At 43.2% G+C, this 23,397-nt stretch overlaps 1 protein-coding gene across 3 annotated transcripts in view; it reads right to left on the reverse strand.

Annotated features, from left to right (window-relative positions):
* The window catches only part of ZZEF1 (zinc finger ZZ-type and EF-hand domain containing 1), a 424,884-nt gene that overhangs the window by 169,115 nt on the left and 232,372 nt on the right, over window positions 1-23,397 (reverse strand). For 2 of the 3 annotated variants that reach the window (XM_077482352.1, XM_077482354.1), the window contains 5 exons: window positions 23,098-23,262; window positions 16,224-16,304; window positions 15,327-15,446; window positions 13,061-13,222; window positions 5,984-6,113 (listed from right to left, as the gene is read on the reverse strand). In XM_077482352.1, the coding sequence (XP_077338478.1) occupies window positions 5,984-6,113; window positions 13,061-13,222; window positions 15,327-15,446; window positions 16,224-16,304; window positions 23,098-23,262 (658 nt within the window). The remainder of the gene's footprint in view (window positions 1-5,983; window positions 6,114-13,060; window positions 13,223-15,326; window positions 15,447-16,223; window positions 16,305-23,097; window positions 23,263-23,397) is intronic. The other variant, XM_077482353.1, reaches the window with a different exon arrangement.

Here is a 23,397-nt window from a genome sequence, read left to right on the forward strand (position 1 = left end):
CTCCAATGTTCATGGTGATACCTCATGAGTGGTATGAACGCCATTTACATATGTGGGCGCGACTTATGGATGTGTTCGCTTCTGCGAGCCAACAGACGGAACAGGAGCGCTTTAAATTCTTTTTTAATTGTTAATTTTACTTTTATTTTTCTAGTTTGATGCTTTCATTTTAGATGTGTGGCAGGTCCTCTTTACAGTGAGCTCTGGGGTCAATATGTCCCCAGATCTTATCTCTAGGCTGGGACGCTTGAAATAATAAAAGGTCTCAGCTTTCCAGGCGAGGCGGTGGCATTTTTTCAAATGCAGAGGCTGGCCGTGACATCACAACATCGTGCCTGGCCTCCGAATGATCATAGAAACTCTGGGGACCATCTGGCCACTGATCCAGCTCACTGATCGCATGGGTAAGTTAGTAGAAGCACCGGAGGGCGGCGGGAGGGGGCGTCTTCTCTCGCCACCTGAAACAACAATCAAGTTGCTGAAAAGCCGCTACGATTGTTCTTATGGTGTAGGGAATCTCAGGCTGTAAAAGAAGATATCTGAATGATGTCTGTAAAAGGCAGGCCTAAATCATATATCGCCGTTCAAACCCGACGACGTCATATGACACAGGGGCGGATGGGAAGCAGTTAACTGAGTTGTTGCTTGCTGTATTGTACTGTGTTGTATTAAAATTGCAAGCCTGGATCATTTTATTTCAACGCATACCATCACAGCGCACACACGGCACTGCAGATCGACAATGAAAAGGTGCGACAGTGAAACCAACCTCCAGATTTTCAGTGCAACATAATTATATATACACACATATATATATATATATATATATATATACATACACACATACACACACACACACACACACACACACACACATACATACATACAATGTACATACAATTTTCACAGTTTGGCAAATTTAAAATCTACAAATATTTATTTACTCTAAACCAGGTTATCTTTTAGGTTTCATAGGAATTTTGCAAGTATATCTAGTAACAGTGTGTCACATTTAACAGGACTTGCTATGGATAAATGAGGTCAGCTCAGGCCACCACCTATATGCCTTATCTACTGCTAGCTATCAGTGGCGGTGCATCCATAAAGGGCGTAGGAGTGCCACCCCCTCTCTCCTGCACCACTCTAATCACGTAGATTCATGCATGAATGCATAAATCTATTCATAATCGCTGCTGACAACCCCTATTCAGATGTCCGGCCCATTTTAGAGCGCCGGGGATCTGAATTACAGCAGTGAGGGTGATTTTTGGAAGCATCTGATTAGAGCCATAGGCTCAAATAGGCGCACAAAAAGATGAACAGCGGGTGCAATGCTGTGCGTTCGCTGTTCACTCGAGCATCTGATGGGGCACAGTAGTGGCGTTTGATGGGGACAGTGGCCTGCGTTTGATGGGGACAGTGGCCTGCGTTTGATGGGGACAGTGGCCTGCGTTTGATGGGGACAGTGGCCTGCAATTGATTTTTTTTTTTCAATTTGTCTGCGCTCCCCCAAAAATGTTGAGCACCAGTCGCCATTGCTAGCCATGTACTTCCCAAAATTAGCACTCCTGATTTACTTAGCATCAGATCCACACTAATAACATGGAAACACATACTATCTAAAACCAAAGATAAAATAAAAAATATGGACCCAAGGTATCAATTCCAACAAAAATTATAGTCTACTGCAAAATTTTCTTATCAGTGGGAAAATGGATCCAACAAGGTAATTTTCTTTTTAAAGGTTTACCAATACAATATGAGAGCATAGTATTAAGCAAAATCACCAAACACACCTGCTTAAAAGAGTTTAACCCCCATACCACCATAGAAATTCCTCTAGAAATATGGCTATATCTTACTAAAATAATGCAGTAAAAAGGAACAGAATCTCTCTTTTTTTTTTTTATAAAAGATTAGCTTCCCAATTAAATGAAAAAAAATATATATCATATGATCAAATGGGAGAAAGACCTAGAGCAAAGAGCTTTCCTACGACCAATGGCAGAATGCTATAAAGATATCCAGTAAAGCCTTCTCATGTATTGAGCATTGTGACAACACACAAAAAATACTAAATAGATGGTATTTTAACCCCTACAAACTATCAAAAATATACCCTTCCACATCTCCCATTTGTTGGAGATGTAATGAACAAATTGGTAAACTTTACCATACTCTATAGAGCTGTAAAAACCTGCAAAGTTTCTGGAAGTCGGTCTCCTACTTCATAGCCATCTTTATGGGAAACCTAACTAAGCTTACTCCTACTATGGCCCTTTTGGGAATAGATCTCGATAAATATCCATCAATATATAGAATGATTGTAGTTCATATAGTAATAGCAGCTAGACTGAATATAACCAGCTTATGGAAATCCATTGACGCACCTAATCTATCAAATGTCATTGCTAGACTAAACATCCAAGCACAATATGAACTGATGTTCGCCTATAAGAACTACTCCATCATCACCTTTAAAAAAAAAATAAAAAAATGGCAAGCTTGGCTATCTCACAATAGAGCCTCTAAATACTTAACTCTCAACAACTCTCTTAAATCTGAGTTTTTGGTCTGGTTCATCACCTATCACTACATTCTTTGTTTCTTGTAAAATTCATTAATTTGATGATCAACACCTGCTTATAGCTTGAAACCAATTGGGGTACGCAAGGATTTGATCATCAAGTATTATATTCCTTTTGTTGCAAACGGTTATTACTATATGTGTTAATCTTACCACTATGACCAATCTTTTATATTCATAACTTATGTTACCACATATTTGCAATGATGTACACTATAAACAAATAAAAATGTATTGTTAAAAAAATATTTTATAGAAAATATTGTTTGATAAATATTTTCGTAACTATTGTGATATGTGCAAAATCCATTGCAACACCTATTTTATTCTACTGGTCCTGTGCTTTAGGATTTTTGAAAAGACAGCAAAAATGTGCCATCAAAGGTTAAGTGCTAGTTCATATTGGTGCCATTTCTGATGAGACTTCAGTGGCACTGAATCAATGATAAAGGAAATCACATAATTTTGAAAATGGAGCCTGTTTACATCAATGCGACTATGTACGGTGCAATTTTAGAAAAGGTTCCTGTGCTCTTTTGCTGCAATTTCAGTGCAATTTGACCTCACAGAATATGCCAACATCCAAAGTCACTCTCCATAATTGAACTGAATATTGCATCACAGTAGTTTGAACTGAGCCTAAATGTGGAGCGCAAGGCCTTGCAGTAAAAAGGTTAAATATATTGCTTACACAATATTGTGCTTCTGTAAAAAAAAAAATAATAATAATAATGTATGAAAAACTCACATGAGAAAGAATGTGTTTCCATGATGAATTGTATTTTTTTTTTAAACAATACATTATTGTCAATAGAAACTTGTCACAAAAGAAATAAGAGTTTCTAATCCTCATCTCCATCTGAAAATGCTAACTCCCTATAACCCTGACCCAAAACCCTAACCACTTGCCACCAAATCACATACCTGGTACTTCATTTGACTTTAAGTGGCTGTACTGGGATGATGCCTGCAGCTGCAGGCATCACCCCAATACCATTTTTGTTTAGAACCGATGGTCGGCTCTCTTGTAATAGCAACCAGAGCGGCTAACTAGCCACTCAGTTGCAATTACAAGGAATGGGAGGGGACATCCCCCGCCACCCACTGTGGCTCTCCCGTCCCACAGGGAGGTCCAAGCTACTACGTGGCACATGCTCCGGCTGGCCGGAGACCCATACAAAGCTGAAATCGGCTTTGATCGGGTCTCCACTATGGTAGCCCAGGAGCGATGACATAACATCGCTTGCTGGTTTACCTGGCTGTCGATAGTGGCAGTTTTTTGAAAATCGATGTTAATTCAAAAACGCAGATCTATGCTTATATGTATAATAGAGATATACTTGCCCATTTTCCAACCAGTCCGGTCACGTGATCTCCCTGTGTCAGACCGCAGTGGCTGCAGGAGACAGGGTAGAGCTCCAACAATCACGTGACTGGACTGCAGCAGCGTCCTTAAAATAGGCAAGTATACACGTTGTTCATACACAGGTTAGTAAGTATAGGTGTTAGGAGGGTGAGTGGACAGTTGTAATAGTTAGGATTATCCTGGAATTCAACTTTAAATTCATTGATCAAACAGATAAGGAGTTCTAACTTCATTTGCATTAGGGCTAGTTTACACTTGCTTCAAAACAAGGCTTCGGACATGCATTGTTAAAGCTCTCCGAATGCAGGTCAAAGCTCCTGTCACTAACTAAAATAGCTTACAGTCCTGTTTACACCTGCTTTTGCCTGGGGCTTCAGTGGGGCTTTGGTGAAGCTTTGATTGGGCTTTAAGCGAGCTTTGCCATAGACTTCTATGAAGACTTTGAAGATGCTTTTTGAAGGACCACTGAAGCTACATGGGGTATAATTTTTGAAAGCAAAGCAAAAGCAGGTGTAAACAGGACTTTAAGCTAACCATTTTATTTATTGACAGGGGCTTTGACTAGCATTCAGAGAGCTAAAAAAAGCCTGTCCGAATCAAGTGTAAATGAGCCCTTAATCTTTAGGAGGTCAGAGGGCAGGCTCCATACACTTCACATGAGAGTTATGTTTAATGTAATCAGCTTAAATGTCTCATAGTCCAAGGATCTGTGACTTGGGTAAATTAATGTCTCCCTTCCTTACTTTAACATTTCCCTCGGCCTAAAGCAACCTAGGTCATTTGCCAGGTGGCCTCTGCATGGTTTCACATACGTTCACCACTTGACTGCCTGTGCTTTTCCATCTTGGTCCTCCTTCCAAGAGCACCATGACGCGCCCCCCTTGGAACACTTTCATTATCTACAAATAAAACATTGGATCTTACAAAAACTTGACGTCTTCACCTATACCAAAATGTCCTTTGAACACACTTGCCTACATTTCCCAGGGGCACCCAAACTCATCTCTATGCTATACTCTATATTAAAAACACCAGGGGTTAAACCTCCTCCCCTACCTATATTCAAAATAGTGATATTTGGAGGCCCTGATGGACTTGGAAGATTACAACAAATCCTGGCTAAGCATAGCCAAATGTTCTTTTTACACCCCTATTCTTAAAAGTACCTAGAAGGTGACTCTTCCGCTGGCACCTGGTCCCTGCCCAGATTGCCTAGGCCAATCCCGGTTATACCAATAGATGTTTTAGGGGATGTGCCTATTGGTTGACACAGTTCATGTTTGGTGGTCTTGTCCAAAAAGTACAAGCTTTTGGTTCCGAGTTCTTTTTGGGTTCTTCATTCCCTCTTCAATTTAATAATCCCCAAAAATGCCCAGATGGCTCATCTCCACCAACCAATCCCTGGCTTCTGTCCATCTCAAAAAAAGGTACATCTCTGTTCTTCATGGCAAAGCAGATCATTGCCAGGGCCTGGAAGAAGCCCACAATCTCTTTCAAGAAGTTAAGGACATGAACTTGATGCTCATTAGCAAATGTCTAGTATCCTTAAAGACTCACACATTTATTAAAATCTGGGAACCCTGGCTTTCCTATGCCCTGCCTTCCCTGGACCCCACTAGTCTGACAGCCCTTTAAGTAACCTGGCTGCCCTTGACCCAAGTCTGCGGGAGATGTATGCCCCCTCACCTCCTTATGTTCACCCTCCTTCCTTCCCCTTGTCTTCTTTTTCTGTTGAACTTTCTCTTGCATCCTACTCCCTGGTGAACTATTTAGTGTACATTTACCTTAAAGTCTACAAATGACACAAACTTTAGCCTTTGATTTGATGCCTCCAAAGATTGCACGCATACAGTGTGTGTGGGAGGGAGAGAGAGGGAGAGGGAGCATCTCTGAACACAACATGCAAGCATGCCTATTACATAAATTTATATTTATTCTTTGTAGATTAATGAATACAGTTGAAAGACAACAAAAACAGTTGGAGAGAATACTAAAAAAAAACAGAAGGAGGAGGCCACAAAAATCCTCACCTTTCTCTTTACATCTGGATCTGCCTGATTAATCTTTTCATACCAAGTTTCAAACATTCCATCTTTGCATTCCTCTAACCACTGAAGGTTCTGCCTGTAATCTGCCCTTTCATCATCTTCTTCCCACTGACTGAAATATAAGAAACATTTATAAAAAAAAAAAAAAAAAAAAACATATACATATACACACACACATATATACACACACTCACATAAAATATGATATAAAAATCAACATTTCCACCATTAAAACACCCTTTGTTTCTATTAGTTTCATCAGAAGTACAAGTTTTCTGGATCTACAGAATAATTTTCTGCCCCTGCCTTTAAACTGTACATTAATAAACCTATACATTTTTTAGTAATAAACCGGTGGTTTAATGCAAAACAATTAGTAATTTTATATGACCAGCATGCTACACAGAGTGGCTGCGTTTTAACTGATATTCTGTAAAGCTTCATGACTCAACTGGCTTATATTTCAGTAAATCAGTGTCGGATAGTTAGATCCCGCCTAATGCTCATCAGCATCTAACAATGCTAGATATGGAGTGGGGAGTGAGGCTTTGTTCTAGGGTCAGGATTTATCCCCAGATCACATAAAATGAACAGTTAGAACCAAGATAAGAAAGCAGTATAAAAAAAAAAAAAAAAAATCTAGATAACTGTTTTAACAGACCACTTGTGCTACAGGCACTAACCAAGCAAAAATGCCTTGGGATTCATTCACACGAACAGCAGTCCATCCTGCTCCACTAAAATGTGATCCGCAATGGCAGTAGAGCAGCGACTGCAATCAAGCATCCAATTGGGGCTGTCCTACTGGCTATAACCCCTCACTCTGCTTCCAGCAGCTCAGCTTGTCAAAAAGCAGTACAAACATAAATATGAGGGGTGGGTTCTGTGTCCGTCAATGAACTTGATGAATGATAAAACGATTTTTACAGTGAGTACAAAAATCCCATTTTCTCTTTCGTTCATTGACGGACACAGCACCTTTAATCTTGACCTTAGGGACGTCCCCAAGCAGTGTCAAAAAACGAGGGGTGGGAACAGCAAGAAACGAAACTCCACCCATAACAACCAGAATTCCTCAACAGAGGAGATGCAACCTTGAACAGCCACCAGCAACACCGTGCAGCTGAAGCAAGCATCCGAAGATGCGCTCACATCAACCTTGTAAAATTTTGTGAAAGTGTGAACGGACGACCAGGTTGCCGCCTTACACACCTGAGAAATAGACGCGTGATGTCGGAAAGCCCAGGAGGCATCAACTGCCCTGGTAGAATGTGCCGTGACAGGAAAGGGGGGCGCCTGCCCCCTTATGGCATAAGCCTGAACCACAATCTGTCTGATCCACTGAGAAATGGTGGCCGACAAGACCGCCAGGCCCTTCTTTGGACAAGCCACGGATACAGAGTCCGACCTCCGGAAAGGAGCTGTAGCAGACAGATACACCCGCAGAGCCCGGACCACGTCCAAAGAATGCAAAGCAACCTCTTTGGGATGTGACGGCCTAGGACATGAGGACGGAAGCACAATGTCCTCATTTAGGTGAAAGGCTGAAACAACATTCGGAAGAAATGTAGGCTGTGGACACAGCACCGCCTTATCCTTGTGGAGTATCAAGTAGGGAGACTTGCATGACAAGGCTGCCAACTCAGAAACCCTCCTGGAAGATGTAATAGCCACTAGAAAGACTACTTTCTGAGAGAGTGTCAATAAGGGGATCTCGCTAACATTCTCAAACAGCGGTTTCCGAAGCACCGAGAGTCCCGGATTCAAATCCCACGGAGGCAGCGGTGGTCGAACTGGAGGGGCCACATGTCGAACGCCCTGAACAAACGTACTCACCAATGAATGAGTGCAAAACACAAAAAGAAGGGTGCAAAAAAGGTTCCTGAGCTTGCTGCACACCCCGTATACAACACTAAACAAGAAAGGATGGGTTCCCCATGGGGTTTTTAAACAGCAGACACAGCTGTCTCTCATTGCTGCTTAAAAACCCCATGGGGAACCCATCCTTTCTTGACCAATGAATGAGTCGCCAAAGGTCGCTGAAAAAAAAGACAGCCAAAGCCGATACCTGCCCCTTAATGGTGCTTAATGCAAGTTTCTGATCCACTCCTCGCTGCAAAAACAGCAGGATCCTGGAAACTGAATATGTACGTGGATGCTACCCCATCTCCTCACACATGGAGATGTAGGCCTTTCATGTACGATGATAAATCTTCTGAGAAGAGGACTTCCGTGCTTCCTCAGCATAGTGGAGATTACCGAATCCAACAGACCACGGTCCCTTAGCACCTGGCTTTCAACAGCCATGCCATTAAAACCAGCAATGGTAAAGCAGGATGAAGTATCAGACCTTGCGACAGAAGGTCCTCTCGCATCGGCAGCTGCAGAGGAACATCCGCCACATTCGTACTATGTCGGCGTACCAAGGATGTCGAGGCCAATCTGGGGCAATCAGGATCACCGGAATTCCCTTGCCTCCACTCTACGTAGCAGATGTGGTAGAAATCTTAGTGGGGGGAAGGCATAAATTAGCCGATAATGCCCCCATGGAGCCATCAATGCATCTGCCGCCTCCGCCCAGGGATCTTTTGACCTGGCCACAAACCTCTGTACCTTCTGATTGAGTCAAGATACCAAGATATCCACATCTGGTATGCCCAACCTTAGGCAAAGGAGCTGAAATACATCCGGATGCAGCGACCATTTCCCCCTGGTCCAGCAGGTGACGACTTAGGTAGTCTGTCTGCTAGTTTTCTACACCCGGAATGTACACGGCCGACAGAGGCGGCACACGCTGCTCTGCCCACTGCAGGATGTGAGCGACCTCCAAGGCTGCAGCCGAGCTCATTATCCCTCCTTGATGGTTGATATATGCCACCGCCGTGACATTGTCCAACTGGATCCTAACCGGACGCCCATGCAGCCTCCGTGACCATGTGGAGAGGCACTGCCTGATCGCTCAAAGCTCCAGCACATTGATCGGCAGGCAGGATTCAGCGACCCTGGAGGACTGTATGCCCCAAACTCCCCCCCAGCTGGTCAGGCTGGTGTCCGTTGGGATCACCGTCCAAAGAGAAAGGAACAACTTCCCGGACCGAAGGGCCAGAGACCTCAGCCACCAGAGCAGGGAATCCATGACTAGCTGGTTCACTCGAATTTGGCAATCTAGGGATGACTGAGATTTGACCCATTTGGACAGGATCTCCATCTGCAAGACTCGAGTGTGGAATTGGGCATACAGTACGGCCTCAAAAGTGGCTACCATGGGACCTCGAACTCGCATGCAAAAACGCAGTGACGACCACCTGCGGGACCACCAATATCTTCACCGCAGCTTGTCTCAAGGGAAAAAGACTCTCACCTCTGAGGAGTCCAGAATCAAGCCCAGGTACTCCAGGCAGAGGTTCAACACCCAACCAAACTACCGGAGAGTGTGTATGGTGATTGCCACATCCTCCCTTAATTCTGAGGCGGAAGCTGCTCTCAGAAGGTGGTCATCCAGGTAACCCACGATTGCAATGCCTTAGCAATGCCAGAATTGGGACTAGCACCTTGGTGAAGGACCCTTGGTGCCATTGCTAGGCCAAAAGGGAGAACTACAAATTAGTAGTGCTCGTCCCCGACTGCAAGCTATAGAAAGCTCTGATGCCTGACGTATACAGGGACATGCAAGTATGCGTCCTTTATGTCCAAGGACATCAAGAAATCCCCCTGGGAGTGCAGAGACCACGGACCGAACTAATTCCATCCTGAACCTTTGTACTTTCACGAAGCCGTTGAGGGCCTTAAGATCCAGGACCGGATGGACCCCTTCCTTCTTTGGAACTACAAACATATTGGAGTAGAATCCCTGAAACTTTTCAGGCGTCGGTACAGGTACAATCACCCCGTGCAGCAGCAGGTCCTGCACTGCCCCGAACAGGGCTTCCCAACGAGCCGGAAGATGATGAAGGTTGGAGGGAAAAGATCTGTTTGGCGGACGAGAAACTATCTTTTAGCCTGATGAAACTAGTTTGCAGACCCACTGGTCAGAAAGAGGGAGGTTTACCGGGCTGCAAACTCCCGAAGGCGACCCCCCACCTGAGAATCTTGCGGGGGAAAATCTTCATGTGGCAACAGATTTGCTCGCAGGTTTGTTTGGTTTGCAAAACCAGGGACACTTTTGTCCCTCAGCTGGCACCTTGTCACACTGTGATCGCTTACCTGCTGACCCGGGCAGACGAAAAATCTGCTTCTGAGCGGAAAAGGAGAGTCCCTGCCTACAGCCTGGCTCCTTACCCTGTCTGGACTGTGGGAGCAAAGTAATCTTTCCCCCAGTAACATTCTTAATAATGTCATCCAGCGAGGCTCCAAATAGCCTCTCTCCCTGGAAGGGCAAATCCGCCAGTGCTTTCTTAGATGCCTGGTCCGCAGACTAGCATTTTAGCCAAATCAGGCGACGTAGCACCACAGCTGATATTGAAGCTCTAGAAAGCAAGGGGGCCGTATCTAGGGCCTTATCAGACATACTTCAGGCCCTGCACCAACTGGTCTGCCAGTTCCACGCAGACCGGGGAAACCTGTGCTTCTCCAACTTGCGGTGCAACAACTTAGCCCATTCTGTAAGAGTCTGACACCAGGGCCGTGGTTAACACTGGCCGCAATGCTGACCCCACCGCAGTAAACATGGACCGGGCAACCGTCTCGGCCCTTCTGTCGGAAGGGTCCTTGAAAGCAGGGGGTCCCTTCCACCGGAGTCGTGGTTACCTTATTTAACCTGGATACAAGGGGGTCAACGACCGGAGATGTCCATTTTTTCAGGAAACGCTCCTCAAAGGGGCAACACACCACCATCAGTCTTGGGACTGAAATGGCCTGCTGCGGGCTTCGCCACTGCTTGTAAATAACAAAGAAAAAAAACTCTTTGTAAATAAACATATCAAAATAAGTTAGATAGGGAAACACCTTAGCATTGCAGGCCGGCTTGTGGGATCCAAAGGGACCCCGTACAGATGCCCCCGCCGTATCCTCTATCTTTAGGGTATCCCGCACGGCTGTGATAAGTGCTCCTACAAGCGATTTTTCCTGCGTTGACCTGGACACAGAGTCACCCTCACTGTCCGAGCGTTCCTGGTCCGCATCCTCTGGCACGTCAGAACAGGGGCCACCTGTCACAGAGGGACCCGAGTCTGAATCAGAGCTTTCCCCAGAAGACGGTGGGGAAGGGGTGTTTTTTTTTTTTACCCCCCTTGCCCCTGCACGACGCTTCCACCCTGGCAACAAAGAACTCCAGGATCACCAACAGAGCGTCCATAGGCATCGCAGGTGCAGGGGAACCAGCTGCAATAGCAGGGATGTCTGGGGAAGAAACACCAGCTTCTGACACCATGCTGACCCACTCTCACCTGTCACCACTAGGGACATAAGGCAAGCTCCACAAAATGCCCCCCCTCCTAGCTGCCACAGACTGAGGGGCCCCCTGCAGGATTCGCCACCCTGACCTAGGTACTGCGCTGTGCTGTCCACTCTTCCCTGTGCCAGCCACGAGGTGTTCTGTGTCAGTTTTGTGGCTTTCCGGAATGAACCAGCCACCCAGCGCTAGGGTAAAACTAACGGAGGCTACTAAAAAATGGCCACCTCAGCAAAAAAACTTCTGAGAGCACCGGGAAAATGGCCACGGTTAAGAGAACTGGCTGCGTCTACAAGAAAAATAGGATTTTTGTATAACCGCTTACCTGTAAAATCCTTTCCTTGAGTACATCATAGGACACAAAGCCTTAAGTATTTACTTAATGGGTTATAGCTACCTTCAGGTGTCGACACTGGCACACCCAATACAGGAATTTGACTCCCCTATATAACCCCCTCCTCCTCCTAGGAGTACCTCGGTTTTTGTAGCCAAGCAATATACTTAAACTTCATAAAAGAAGAGGGGCGGGACTTATCTTATGATGTACTCCAAGAAAAGGATTTTCTAGTGGTTATAAAAATCCTATTTTCTTTATCATACATCAAAGGACATAGGGCCTTAAGTATTTACTTATTGGGACGTCCCATAGCAATGCTACTTGAGGGAAAGGAGACACAACTGGTAGGACACCCTCAAATCTTAAGGGCTTATACTGCTGCCTGCAGCACACTGCGCCCGAAGGAGTTATCCTGATTCCTTTTAACATCTACTTGGTAAAATTTTGTGAATGTATGGACTGAAGACCAAGTTGCGGCCTTGCAGATCTGAGCAAAGGAGGCCTGGTGACGCACTGCCCAAGAAGCACTAACCGCTCTGGTAGAGTGCGCCTTAACTTGAATAGGGGGAATCTTACCCCTTAAATCATAAGTTTGAATTATAACTTGCCGAATCCACTTAGCAACAGTGGATTTTGATGCGGCCTGTCCTTTTTTAGGACCTTCTGGCAGAATAAATAAGACATCCATCTTAAGAATCTGAGCAGTTGCCTTAAATAGATTTTCACTGCTCTCACTAAATCACAAGACAATGTAGTGACTTTTCTTCCCTGGAATGGTTTTGGAAAAAAACAATGGCAGGACAATATCTTGGTTCAGGTGAAAACCTGAAACGACTTTTGGCAAAAGGCCTGGTCGAGGGCGTAACACCACTCTGTCCTCATGAATAATCAAATATGGATCTTTACAACAAAGAGCAGCCAATTCCGCAACCCTCCTTGCTGAGGATATAGCAACCAAAAATATCAGCTTCCTAGTCAGGACTAAGAGAACATGCTTGTAATGGTTCAAATGGTGTTTTTTGTAACACTGACAAAACTAAATTCAATTCCCAAGGGGTTAAAGGTGATTTAACTGGCGGATTTCCTTGCATTGATTAAAGTTGAGATAACAGACCTGGCACGCCCACGCTTCTTCATAATGTGTGTTTCAATAGCCAAACCATTAAATTTAGCGTTCGTAAAGTAGGATGGAATATCTGCGACAGCAGGTCTGGCCTTAGTGGGAGAGGCCAAGGACCCTTCACTGCCATCTTTATGATCTCTGCATACCATGGCCTTCAGAATATTGATAATATTAGTTCTAAATAGACAGACATGAATCATAATCACTTACCTCACAACACTATCATGGGTACTTATGTTTTCTTTAGACATTGATAAAAGTAATTCTGGGAGGTCAACGCTGAGGAAGAATGAAAGGTCTTGAGGTTCCCAGCTCATGTCCAGCATGTGAAGGAGGGTAGTCTGCACACATGATAAGGCTGGGAGCAGTGACCTGGGCAAACAACATATCGTAAATTAAGAATAGGGTGCTATAACCTCTCTGATTTTATCATTCGCAACAAGTGTTTAGTGAATCATCAAAGAATTGTAGATGCCATCAGAACCACCAATTGATCCAATCACTACAGCTTTTTCATACACAGTGCTGTAAGACCAGACAAAACAAGAATCGATAAATTATTTGTGACACAGGTAAATGGGCAAGGAAACTACCAAGGAGTAAGCTTAAAAAATATACTTACCTTACACTTTGGCTCCCGCCCGTGGTGCCAATGTAAAGGTAAGGTCACAGGCACTCGCGTGATCCTGGAAGCACTGAAGATAGCGAATTTCACAAAAAGTTGAACCTATGCAGTGCTAAGATCACTGAAAATTTTTAAACCAATTTGCTGCATATCATTTTTCAACTGTGGTGTTATGCCAGACAGGGACTTCCCCGGCCCACCAGTTGATTACGTCTCCTAACTAAAGAGGGAAGGTAGCAGAACAACACGTTAGGAAGGCTTAGTCCACCATTGTCTAAGAGGGAAGGGTCTATAAATGTGGGTGCCAGCTGTTTTTTCTTTGTTGCATGATGGGTACTGCAAATTGTAGCTTTGGTTTGATAATTGGAAATTACTTAAATCAAGAGAAGATACTTTTGTAAATAACATTAGGACAATGATTCTGCCCAGACAATGGATTATACAGCTGGATTATTTCTTCCGAAAATGTCAATTTGGAAAAAAATGAGAATAAAAAAAGCAATTCATTCATTCCTATGTAGAGGCCATCTATTTGGACATAAAATAGATGCAGTAAAATGTTAATCTATTTAAGAAATAGAAGTGTGTGGCTGTGCCCACTTCTAGATCTTAAGCCTCATACACACAATCATTTTTTTCTGCTGACTTTTTCCTACAGATTTACCAAAACCTTATAATATGAGGTCAAATCTTAGGAGTTTAAATTTGTATGCAATCAGGCAGGCCCTTGCACTACATGGTTTTGGTAAACCTGAAGGAAAAACTGATAGTGTGTATGGGGCTTAAGACTGCAACACTGTCACTGACAGCCAATGGTCTACACCAGGGTTTCTCAACCGGGGTTCTGTGGAAGTCTCCATGGGCTCAACTGCAATCTGCAGACACCACAGATTTAAATTTGCTCAACAGTGGCTTTAAAGCTCAGGAGATATACTTTTGCAGCGTACCTCCGGGCGGATTGATATCAGCCTGACTGTACTCAGTCAGTTTTATGCTACTGAGAGATTGGCGCAGAATGAAAGGCTTGGTCTTCACAGAGCCAGCAAAGGGTGAAGAGACTTCTGTTCAAAAGAAGTACTAAACCCAGTATTTTCATGGATTGTTAAGGTTCACATAAATGTAGTAAGAGTACTGCAGAAACAAACTGTTTCTATAATGCGGGCTTCTGTTTCGAGTAAAGTGGCCCATCAGTTCTGATGGTGATGAACAAAGATTCAGATCATCAATTATTCTAGCCTGCTATGCAATGCAACTCCCGGCTGTCCTTTAGACAGTTGTAAATTGCAAACAATACAACACACAACCTGTGTACTGTCATTACTTTTTTTGGGCATGTGTAGTACACATCTAGCATCCACAACTGGTTCACAAGTCAGTCCCTCCCAAAAGTTTTAATTTCATCTCCAAAATAAGACACCGGTCACACCAAACATGACATTGAAATCATGCTACTTCACTTTAAGTAGCACGATTTCAAAGCAGTACTACTTTAGGTGCTGCTTGGAAGACATCTGTGATTTCATGCACAGAAGTCTATGCAAGTCATACGTGAACTTGCAAAAAGTAGTACAAGAACTACTTTCAAAATCAGTGCGACTCTGGTGGAGTTGGAGTCGCACTGATTTGATTGCTTCCATTGCGGACAATAGGGTGCGACTTGTCATGCATTTTGAAACTATCAAATCGCATGACAAGTTGCACTGGTGTGACCAGGCGCTAAACATTTCTTTAAAGCTTAGCATGTACAGCAGCCGTATGAAACAAAATAGCCGAAACAAGTTTACAGCACAACCAGGTTAATCATTACCTTTAGCAAATTACAAAACACTGCATATTGAGGCTATGACATACCTGTCATTAAGGTTGTTGAAACTCTTCACAGCATTAACTAAAAGCACAACAAGCCTGTAGTACATTTCTCGCACTTCTTGATGCAGTTCAGCACCGCAGCCTTCTAGGTAACCAAAGTAACTACAGTATAAAACATAAAAGAGAGCTTTATGGTAAGCCTTTGCATTTCAATTTTTCTCTATGTATCTTTGTACACATATCTGCCATAACACTACAAAACCAACACAACCAATTAGATCAAAAATGTATATTTCCTGTCTGGACAGCATTTGCATTATCTAGAACTCCAGCATTCTGATCATAACTAGTGATGAGAAAATGAGGTACAGAAGCTTGACTAAAAAACTTAAATCAGAAATGATGTATAATGTAACACAATAGAGAAACTAAGTGAGAAGCAAAATTAATCAAGAATTTGCTACAGTAAACCCAGAAAGTCTACTTTGTTAACAAACTTAGTTTTTTTTTAAAAATCCAAAAAAGATATTAGATGTAGTAGAAAGAAAGAAAGAAAAAAAAGAGTGGTAATGGAACCAGTAAATGCATAGCTCTACAATTTTATGAGTTTATAATCCTTCAGAAGATGAAGATAGTAAAAACTATAGGAATATAGCTAGCAAAGTGACCAGATGAACATGATTAATAATGAATGGTAAACAAAAATAAAATCTAGAGTGACTTAGCAGTGAAATCTCCCCAGCAGACACCAAAGCAAAAAATAACCTGATAATAGTAGGGAAAGGTTTAAACCCCAGTCTAAAATGAAAAAAAGTTTGAGGTTTATATACAATGAAAAGACTATTTTTTTCTGTTCTCAAATGGCAAGCAGGTGGTGATGCCCGTTTGGTTTTGCACTTGTGACGCAAATTGTGCTGCTTATTAATTTGATTATCTTGCCTCTTTATTTTGCAATCTTGTTTGAGGATGCTCCCATTAGAGGTCATCAGCTGTCCTGAGTTGGTCTGGCCCTCTCTTCTCCTGCAGGGTGGGAATGGGAAAGATATGCACATACATGAGTAAAATCTGCAGATCTGTGCAACTAAAATCTGCAGCAGTGTCCTATTTTTTTTTTTTTGTACATGACTAAAACACAGTGCATACGTTTGTATGTAGATGCAGCTGTGTGTATATGGGCTCATTGATTACTATAGTGCTGCATTTAGGTGCGTACAAAACAATCCGTGTGAATGAGCCCCTAAAGAGTTTTTTTACAAGGAAAAAAAAAAACACAGTAACAATGAGGATCCTTAACAGTACTAAGCCAGTAAACGGAGATGACCAGTATAAAAGGTCAATATTTTTTTGCTCTGAAGGGAAGAGCAGAAAGGTTTATAAAGGGAGAAAGGCACAGAGCAGTCTGAGGTCAAAAGCCAACCCGATACGAGTAAAACGGTCCAAATAATGGATTTAACTTTCCACTTAAAGAGGAACTACAGTCTGCTCACACAATTTGTAATAAAAACATCTTTGCCTTTCGGAAGCTTCCCTCCAACCACTTTGTATATTTTATATATACTGTGATTCTGTACTTGCTGCAGAAATCTCCCTCCACTACGTCTGGCTGCATCCATTTTAACTGTCTGCAGCTGAAGCTGCTGCCTGTTCACTTCCTGGATTCACACACACACACACACACAGAGGCAAACCTCCAGCTCTGCAGCTCTCATTGGCCCTCTTGTGACTCGTGTCTGTCTCCCTTCCTGGAAAACTCTCGCTTGAGAGTGAGAGAGCTGTGCATGTCATAAGCCTAGGCTTTTTACCAGACAAGAAACAGGAAGTGGGCTCTATAAAGGTATTTACTGCCAGAAAAAACTGTTTCACTACAAAGTTAAAACAACAAGGGCAGAGGATTTAATAGATGGAAAGATAAAAAAACAACTTCCACTTTAATGAAGAGGAGTGCCCAGTGGAAAATATTCAGGCATTGGCGGTCTCAAAAATATATCTCCAGCACAATCCTAGAGCACGTATGTCAAATACAAGGCCACCAGGCTATTTCATGAGGCCCCTCCGGTCTGCGCCCCCACCTTGTCTCAGCAGTTAACTGCAGAGAGAACAGAACTATTCCTCCACCAGCTGACTCCAGCCCTCCCCTGGTCCTCCTCCAGACCCTGCACTTTGTACTTCCCAGCACGACCCTTAGCTTCTTCCAGGCAGCAGCACAAGGTGGGGGGGGGGGGGGACGTTTAATGTCTGATGTTATGGGGGGCTGCTCTGGACAACTGCTTACAACTATTTAGGAGAATAATACAGTTTTCTACCAGTTGAAAAACATGGTTGCACAAAGCAGATATCAACAAGAAACTTTACTGGAGACTGCCGAGACAGAACACCATGGCGGAACCATGTTCTGTCTGAGCAGTCTCCAATAAAGCCTCTTGTGGATGATATCAGAACAGTGCAGGACACTCCTTTTCTAAACTTGCATTATCGCCTGCAGGCGTGTGAATGGGCTTTGCGCTGGTCTGCCCTGGCACTTGACAGCAACTCTTATTGCTAAAAAAAGTAATAACTGAATTATTTATGATCATAAAGAGAGAATACATTTATATAGTTTTGCAGATACAACCAGCCTTTTGGGGGCAACCATAATGCTGATGTGGCCAGCAATGAAATTGAATTTGACACCCTCTCCTAGAGGTTTTTTCCAGATAAGGGCAAGCAAGAGTTGCCAATGAGAACATGTTCTTGAACATGAAGTCAGCCATAGACCAAAATCATGCTAAAGGAAACCGGATTGAGAATAATTGCCAGAGCTAGATGTAGACACACGTCAGGGAAATGACGGGTGGCAGCAGTCTGAGAACAATCCTTTTGTCCCATTAGCTCATAAAAAGTAGTTGAAACTCATTGTTGTAGCTTTCCAGTAAAACTTTAGGAATAGGCTAAAGATGTATGCAATCTGGAGAGAACTTGAAAATATGGGTCAAATGGACCCAGGAGTCTGAGAAGATATAGGTCTCAGATACTTTGAGGTCTGAATGTTCAGGGTATGATCAAGGGTACAACATATATAGCCCCACAGAGTGTGGCTATTTTTTTCCCACCAATGTAAGGGGTACATTGATGTGTGAATAGATGAAAGTAGAATCCTTTAAGCTATGTCTGCTAAAAAGTTAAAAAATCTTTCATATGAGATCTTTTTGCAGGTCTACAGGACACCAGGAGACCAAGCTACTGCAGTATACATAATGGTAGGTCTCTATAAGCGATCAAGCCCAAGTCAAGTTATTGCAGCGATTTTGACATATGTTTTTTTGGGGCATGGTGGGACATGCATCCCTAGATGGAAGAGTCCCAATTTGAAAGTTCTTGTAATTGTAAGGAAGGCCACTCCTGAAACCATAAGATTGCAAAAAGGCATAGGGAAAATTATGGAAATTGTAAAAAGGATAAAGTAAAAAGAAAAAAGATTGACATTGCCATGCTAAGCTAAATTTAGGTCTGTAGTCACCCTAGCACCTGCAGGGGTGAAGGCAAACCTCAGTGTGCAGAGGTTCCTGCATAAGTCCAGATGAATTAGAGTGTTTACCACAACAGATGGACCTGCAGTAGATGATGATGCATGGATGGGGTGAACAAAATGTACCCTTAAGGTAGAGGCGGAGATTTAATTGTGGAGAATAGGGTCAGAGCCTCCTTTCCCTCCATAGCCGACCCAATGCATTCCTCAAGGGAATTTAGAAAAGAGGAGCTCATCTTCAAAGGGGATGGACAAAAGGCACCTTTTCAGAGCAGGGTCAACAGACTAAGCTTTAAGCCATACGATTCTGTGCAAAAACACAGAAAAGGTTATTCTGGAGACTTGAAAAACATTCTCCATGAGGAATAGTGAGGGCTAACAGCAAGAGCTCAAATCTGGCAGAAAAAAATAGGAATATTTTTAGTAGATCTATCCACTGTATATCGGGATGCACTTCAATACTGAGCTCTCCAGCCAAGTTTGTCATACCGTGTTTCCCCGAAAGTAAGACAGTGTCTTACTTTCTTTTTATCCCCAAAAGCCCCACTATGTCTTACTTTCGGGGTATGTCTTATATTGGAAAAAAATCCCAGCATGCAGAGCTGCACTGTGCTACAGAAGAGGACTACAAGTCCCAGCAAGCAAGGCTGCACTGCATTACAGAGGAGGACTACAAGTCCCAGCATGCAAGGCTGCACTGTACTACAGAGGAGGCCTACAAGTCCCAGCATGCAAGGCTGCACTATGGAGGACTACAAGTCCAAGCATACAAAGCTGCTATGCTCAGCAGAGGAGAACTGTAAGCCCACACAGCCCGGTATGTTGGGACTTGTAGTCCTCCTCAGCTGCATCTTGCTGTTACATAATAAGAGCTGCAGAGAATCTCTTCCCACCCCCCCGTCCCCCTCCCCCTCCTTGGTCTCTCTCTGTATGAGCAGCACTGACCTGTACCGGGAGGACACAGAGCCAGTGACACCTGTTGGCAGTGATCCGGGACCCGGCGCAATAATCCCCTTCTCTGTGGTTGCGTCGCGCCGTTCTGATCAGTCTCGGGCAGTGGCTGTCACTCACAGCCGAGCAGAGTGAAGCCACCTCCCCCTCCTCTTGTATGGCTACACAGTGCTGTGTATGGAGGAGGAGGAGGAGGAGGAGGGGGAGGAGGGGGAGGAGGAGGGGGAGGAGGGGGAGGAGGAGGGGGAGGTGGCTGCAGTGAAGCCGCCTCCCCCTCCTTCTTCATGGACAGCACTGTGTAGCCATACAAGAGGAGGGGGAGGCGGCTTCACTCTGCTCGGCTGTGAGTGACAGCCGCTGCCCGAGACTGATCAGAACGACGCTGTCTCTTCAGTCGGAGGGGGAGGGCGCTGGCCTGGAACCCCCCCCCCCAGTGTGTGGCACCCGGTGCGGCCCGCACCCCCCGCCCCACTCTTAGTACGCCACTGGAGGCGGCAATACCCCCGTGTTTCCCCGAAAGTAAGACATATGTCTTACTTTCGGGGTACGGCTTATATTAGCCGACCCCTCTGAAACTCCCGATACGTCTTACAATCGGGGGTGTCTTACTATCGGGGAAACATGGTAGTTTTCGCAATTATTGAGCTAGCAATATATCGCTACAGGGCAGGACCTTTCCGAGCAAAAGAAGAACTTGAAAAGAGTCCCTAAAGATCTATGGCTGAAGCAAGGAAATGTCTTCGATAGAAACAGATAGCATAGCCAGCATATGGCAAGGTGGTGAAGCATTGACTTGGTCAATAAAATATCAGTGCCTCCCTCTGCCTTCTGCACCTGCAAGTGCTTTGGGCCACTCAGGTTGTAACCTATGAACCTAGACAATGAAGGAGAGTCAAAAGATTGTTTTGGCTATTGGCACCTGCCATTTACAGAAGTGGTGGCAGCCTTTGAAATGAATCAGACATAGCCAAAGAAAAGTCTGCTTTAGGCAGGCAGGCTGTATGTTGTGCATTTGTTGGAGAGCATGAATCAAGGGGATACGGCAGTGTCATCTTGCTCCACAACAAGATAATTTCTATCAACCCGACAGGAACTTGAGAGTTTCCTCAGGGCCTAGAGTGGAATCACCACTATACGTCCCATGTGCTCTCGCTTATAAGTGCCTGTAATCTGCCATTGCCGAGTGAGGATCTTCCCAAAATGGATGCGGACTGAGAGGGTTCAGCATGTCCACTATGAAGGAATTGCAATAACCCTGGCTCTAACAGAGTTCCTGTGACGGTCTCAGATTTTAGGCAAGGGGTGTGATGAAAAATGTTTGGTTTGCAGCTTTGGCAGAAAATGGCAGATAGAAGTGCACAGTAAAGAGTCATATGAATAGGCAGACATTATAATAATGTAAAGCCAGTAATGATATAAAAAGGACAGGGAAACTCTGCCTTACCTTGTCCACATCGCCAGTGCTGTTCAGGGTCCGGCTTTCGAGTGTCAAGGATAGCATACCCCAAGAGGGGTCTTCAGGGTCTAGGTGCCAAAAAAATGGACTGCAGCCCTGGAACTATATACCACCCTGCCACTAACCCACATGCTGCACAATGAACCAAGGTGAGTGACGACCACAGTATACAGTGTCCAAAGCAAACATTACAGGCAGACCGTGCTGCTGCAGGGCCTCGATACAGTACCCGAAATGTACATCAAAGGTAACCAATCCAGAAAATGCTATAAGCAATAAGGCAATAAGTCATCAGATCTTGATAGATATGCAAGTTGAATATCAGGCAGTAAAAATGGTGAAATAAAAAAAAAAAAAAGCTACATTGCCCAAGTACATTGACAAAAAGTAGAGCCTCAGCGTGAGTGTGGGTTACTCGGATACTTGATACAGGGGGTGGTCCCAGGAAAGCTTTGTTAGCGTCCAATCACTTGAAGGTAGCAGCATATAACACACAGTCTAAGAAGATATTTCCTGTGTTGGTTATGGTACATGCTATATTATTTACCATAAGTGGCGTAGAGACTGAAGTTTCCATGTCTGAGGTAACAAAATTATGACAGGAAACCTCTTTGAAGCCTACTTGTAGTCATGCTTCCTAATGGCCCATACATACAATTCGAATATTGTACGACAGATCAAAAACTTTTTCTATTAATAGTCGCAAGTAGAAGTTGAATAGGCAAATAAAGTAATGAAAATTCTGGTATGACAGGAAAAAAAAATATTGGAAGTGATGTCATGGTTGTAATGTATTTGTATTGTATTTTAGGACAACTATACTGACTAAACAAAAAAAATCGTACAATCTGGTATCATACAAGGAAAATTTTCATGCTTGTCCAATCGAATAATATCGGATGAATTGTCATGATTAGCTCTCGAAAAAGTAGTGCATACACGATCCGAAAATCGTACGATTCTTCCTCGGACGACAGTTTTCGTACAGTATTCGGATTGTGTCTACGGGCCATTAGGAAAGTTGCACTTGCTTGCAACAGTAGGCACCATCAGCCAATTTCAGCTCATTTTAAGAGTGCACTAGGGGTTCAGAAATCTGGGATGCACTATTGTGAAATATATATATATATATATATATATATATATATATATATATATATATATATATATATATATATACACACACACATATATATATATATATATATATATATATATATATATATATACACACACACAATTGGAAGGCATAGCCCTCATTCCATTCCCTTTACTGCCTTGCACCTAGGGGCACATGATATTGCAATAAGCTGCTAGTTTGTTATAAATTAGTTACATTTGTTAAAATTATTTCAGGTTTTCTTTGACAATATTACTCAGTAGTTGGCAATATTTTCAGCCCGGTCTCTGCCTTTGTTGCATTTTGTATTCACAATAATAAAAATGGAAAAAAAAACATGCATTCTACTAACATATCAAGATAAAAAAAAAAGCCCCAAAAAAAAACACTAGAATTCGAAAAAGCTAAACCACAGATAAATTGAGCAAGTAGGTTGCACAGGCTCTTAAGTTATTACGGATCCATGTTGGTTTATTTGTTTGTTTGTAAAGGTCAATAGAGAGGATGTGCCATTCCCACAACGATGCTGTCTAAGTAAACACTAGCAGGAAAGTAATAGGAAATCACAGCAGATTTGATTTAGTAAACGGTCTTCAAAAACAATACAGTTCTTCACTCCCCCACATTAGAAAAAATTTGTAAGGCTGGTTTCTCTGAAAGATTATAGACTGAGAAAATACACTATTAAGACCTATTGTGCATTAATATTCCTAGTTTTGATAATACAAATCGATATAAAATGTTGCAATAAATTTTCATGTAAACGGATGGATAAACTTACTTGGTAAAATCATTCTGACAGGCCAGCAGCTCCAGCAAGAAGAGTACACAAGGAGGCTGAAAAAAATTGGGTTGTCCCAGAGTGTCCAGACACTCCTGAATCATCCGAAGTACTTTCAGAATGCTTTCAGCCTGAGCTTTTCTTAAGGACAGGACCTGCAAAACACTGCAACAACCAAAAATATTCAAATATTATTGCAACAAAACACACAGTAAAAACAACATTAACTAGAAACGCACATCTTTTTAAGAGATGACTGGAACAGAAAATGCTTTTGTTTAGAAGATGACTTCAGTTGTA

The sequence above is a fragment of the Lithobates pipiens genome, unplaced genomic scaffold, assembly GCF_037356315.1.
Source record: "Lithobates pipiens isolate NorthernLeopardFrog02 unplaced genomic scaffold, aLitPip1_a1.2 Scaffold_16, whole genome shotgun sequence".
NCBI lineage: Eukaryota > Metazoa > Chordata > Amphibia > Anura > Ranidae > Lithobates > Lithobates pipiens.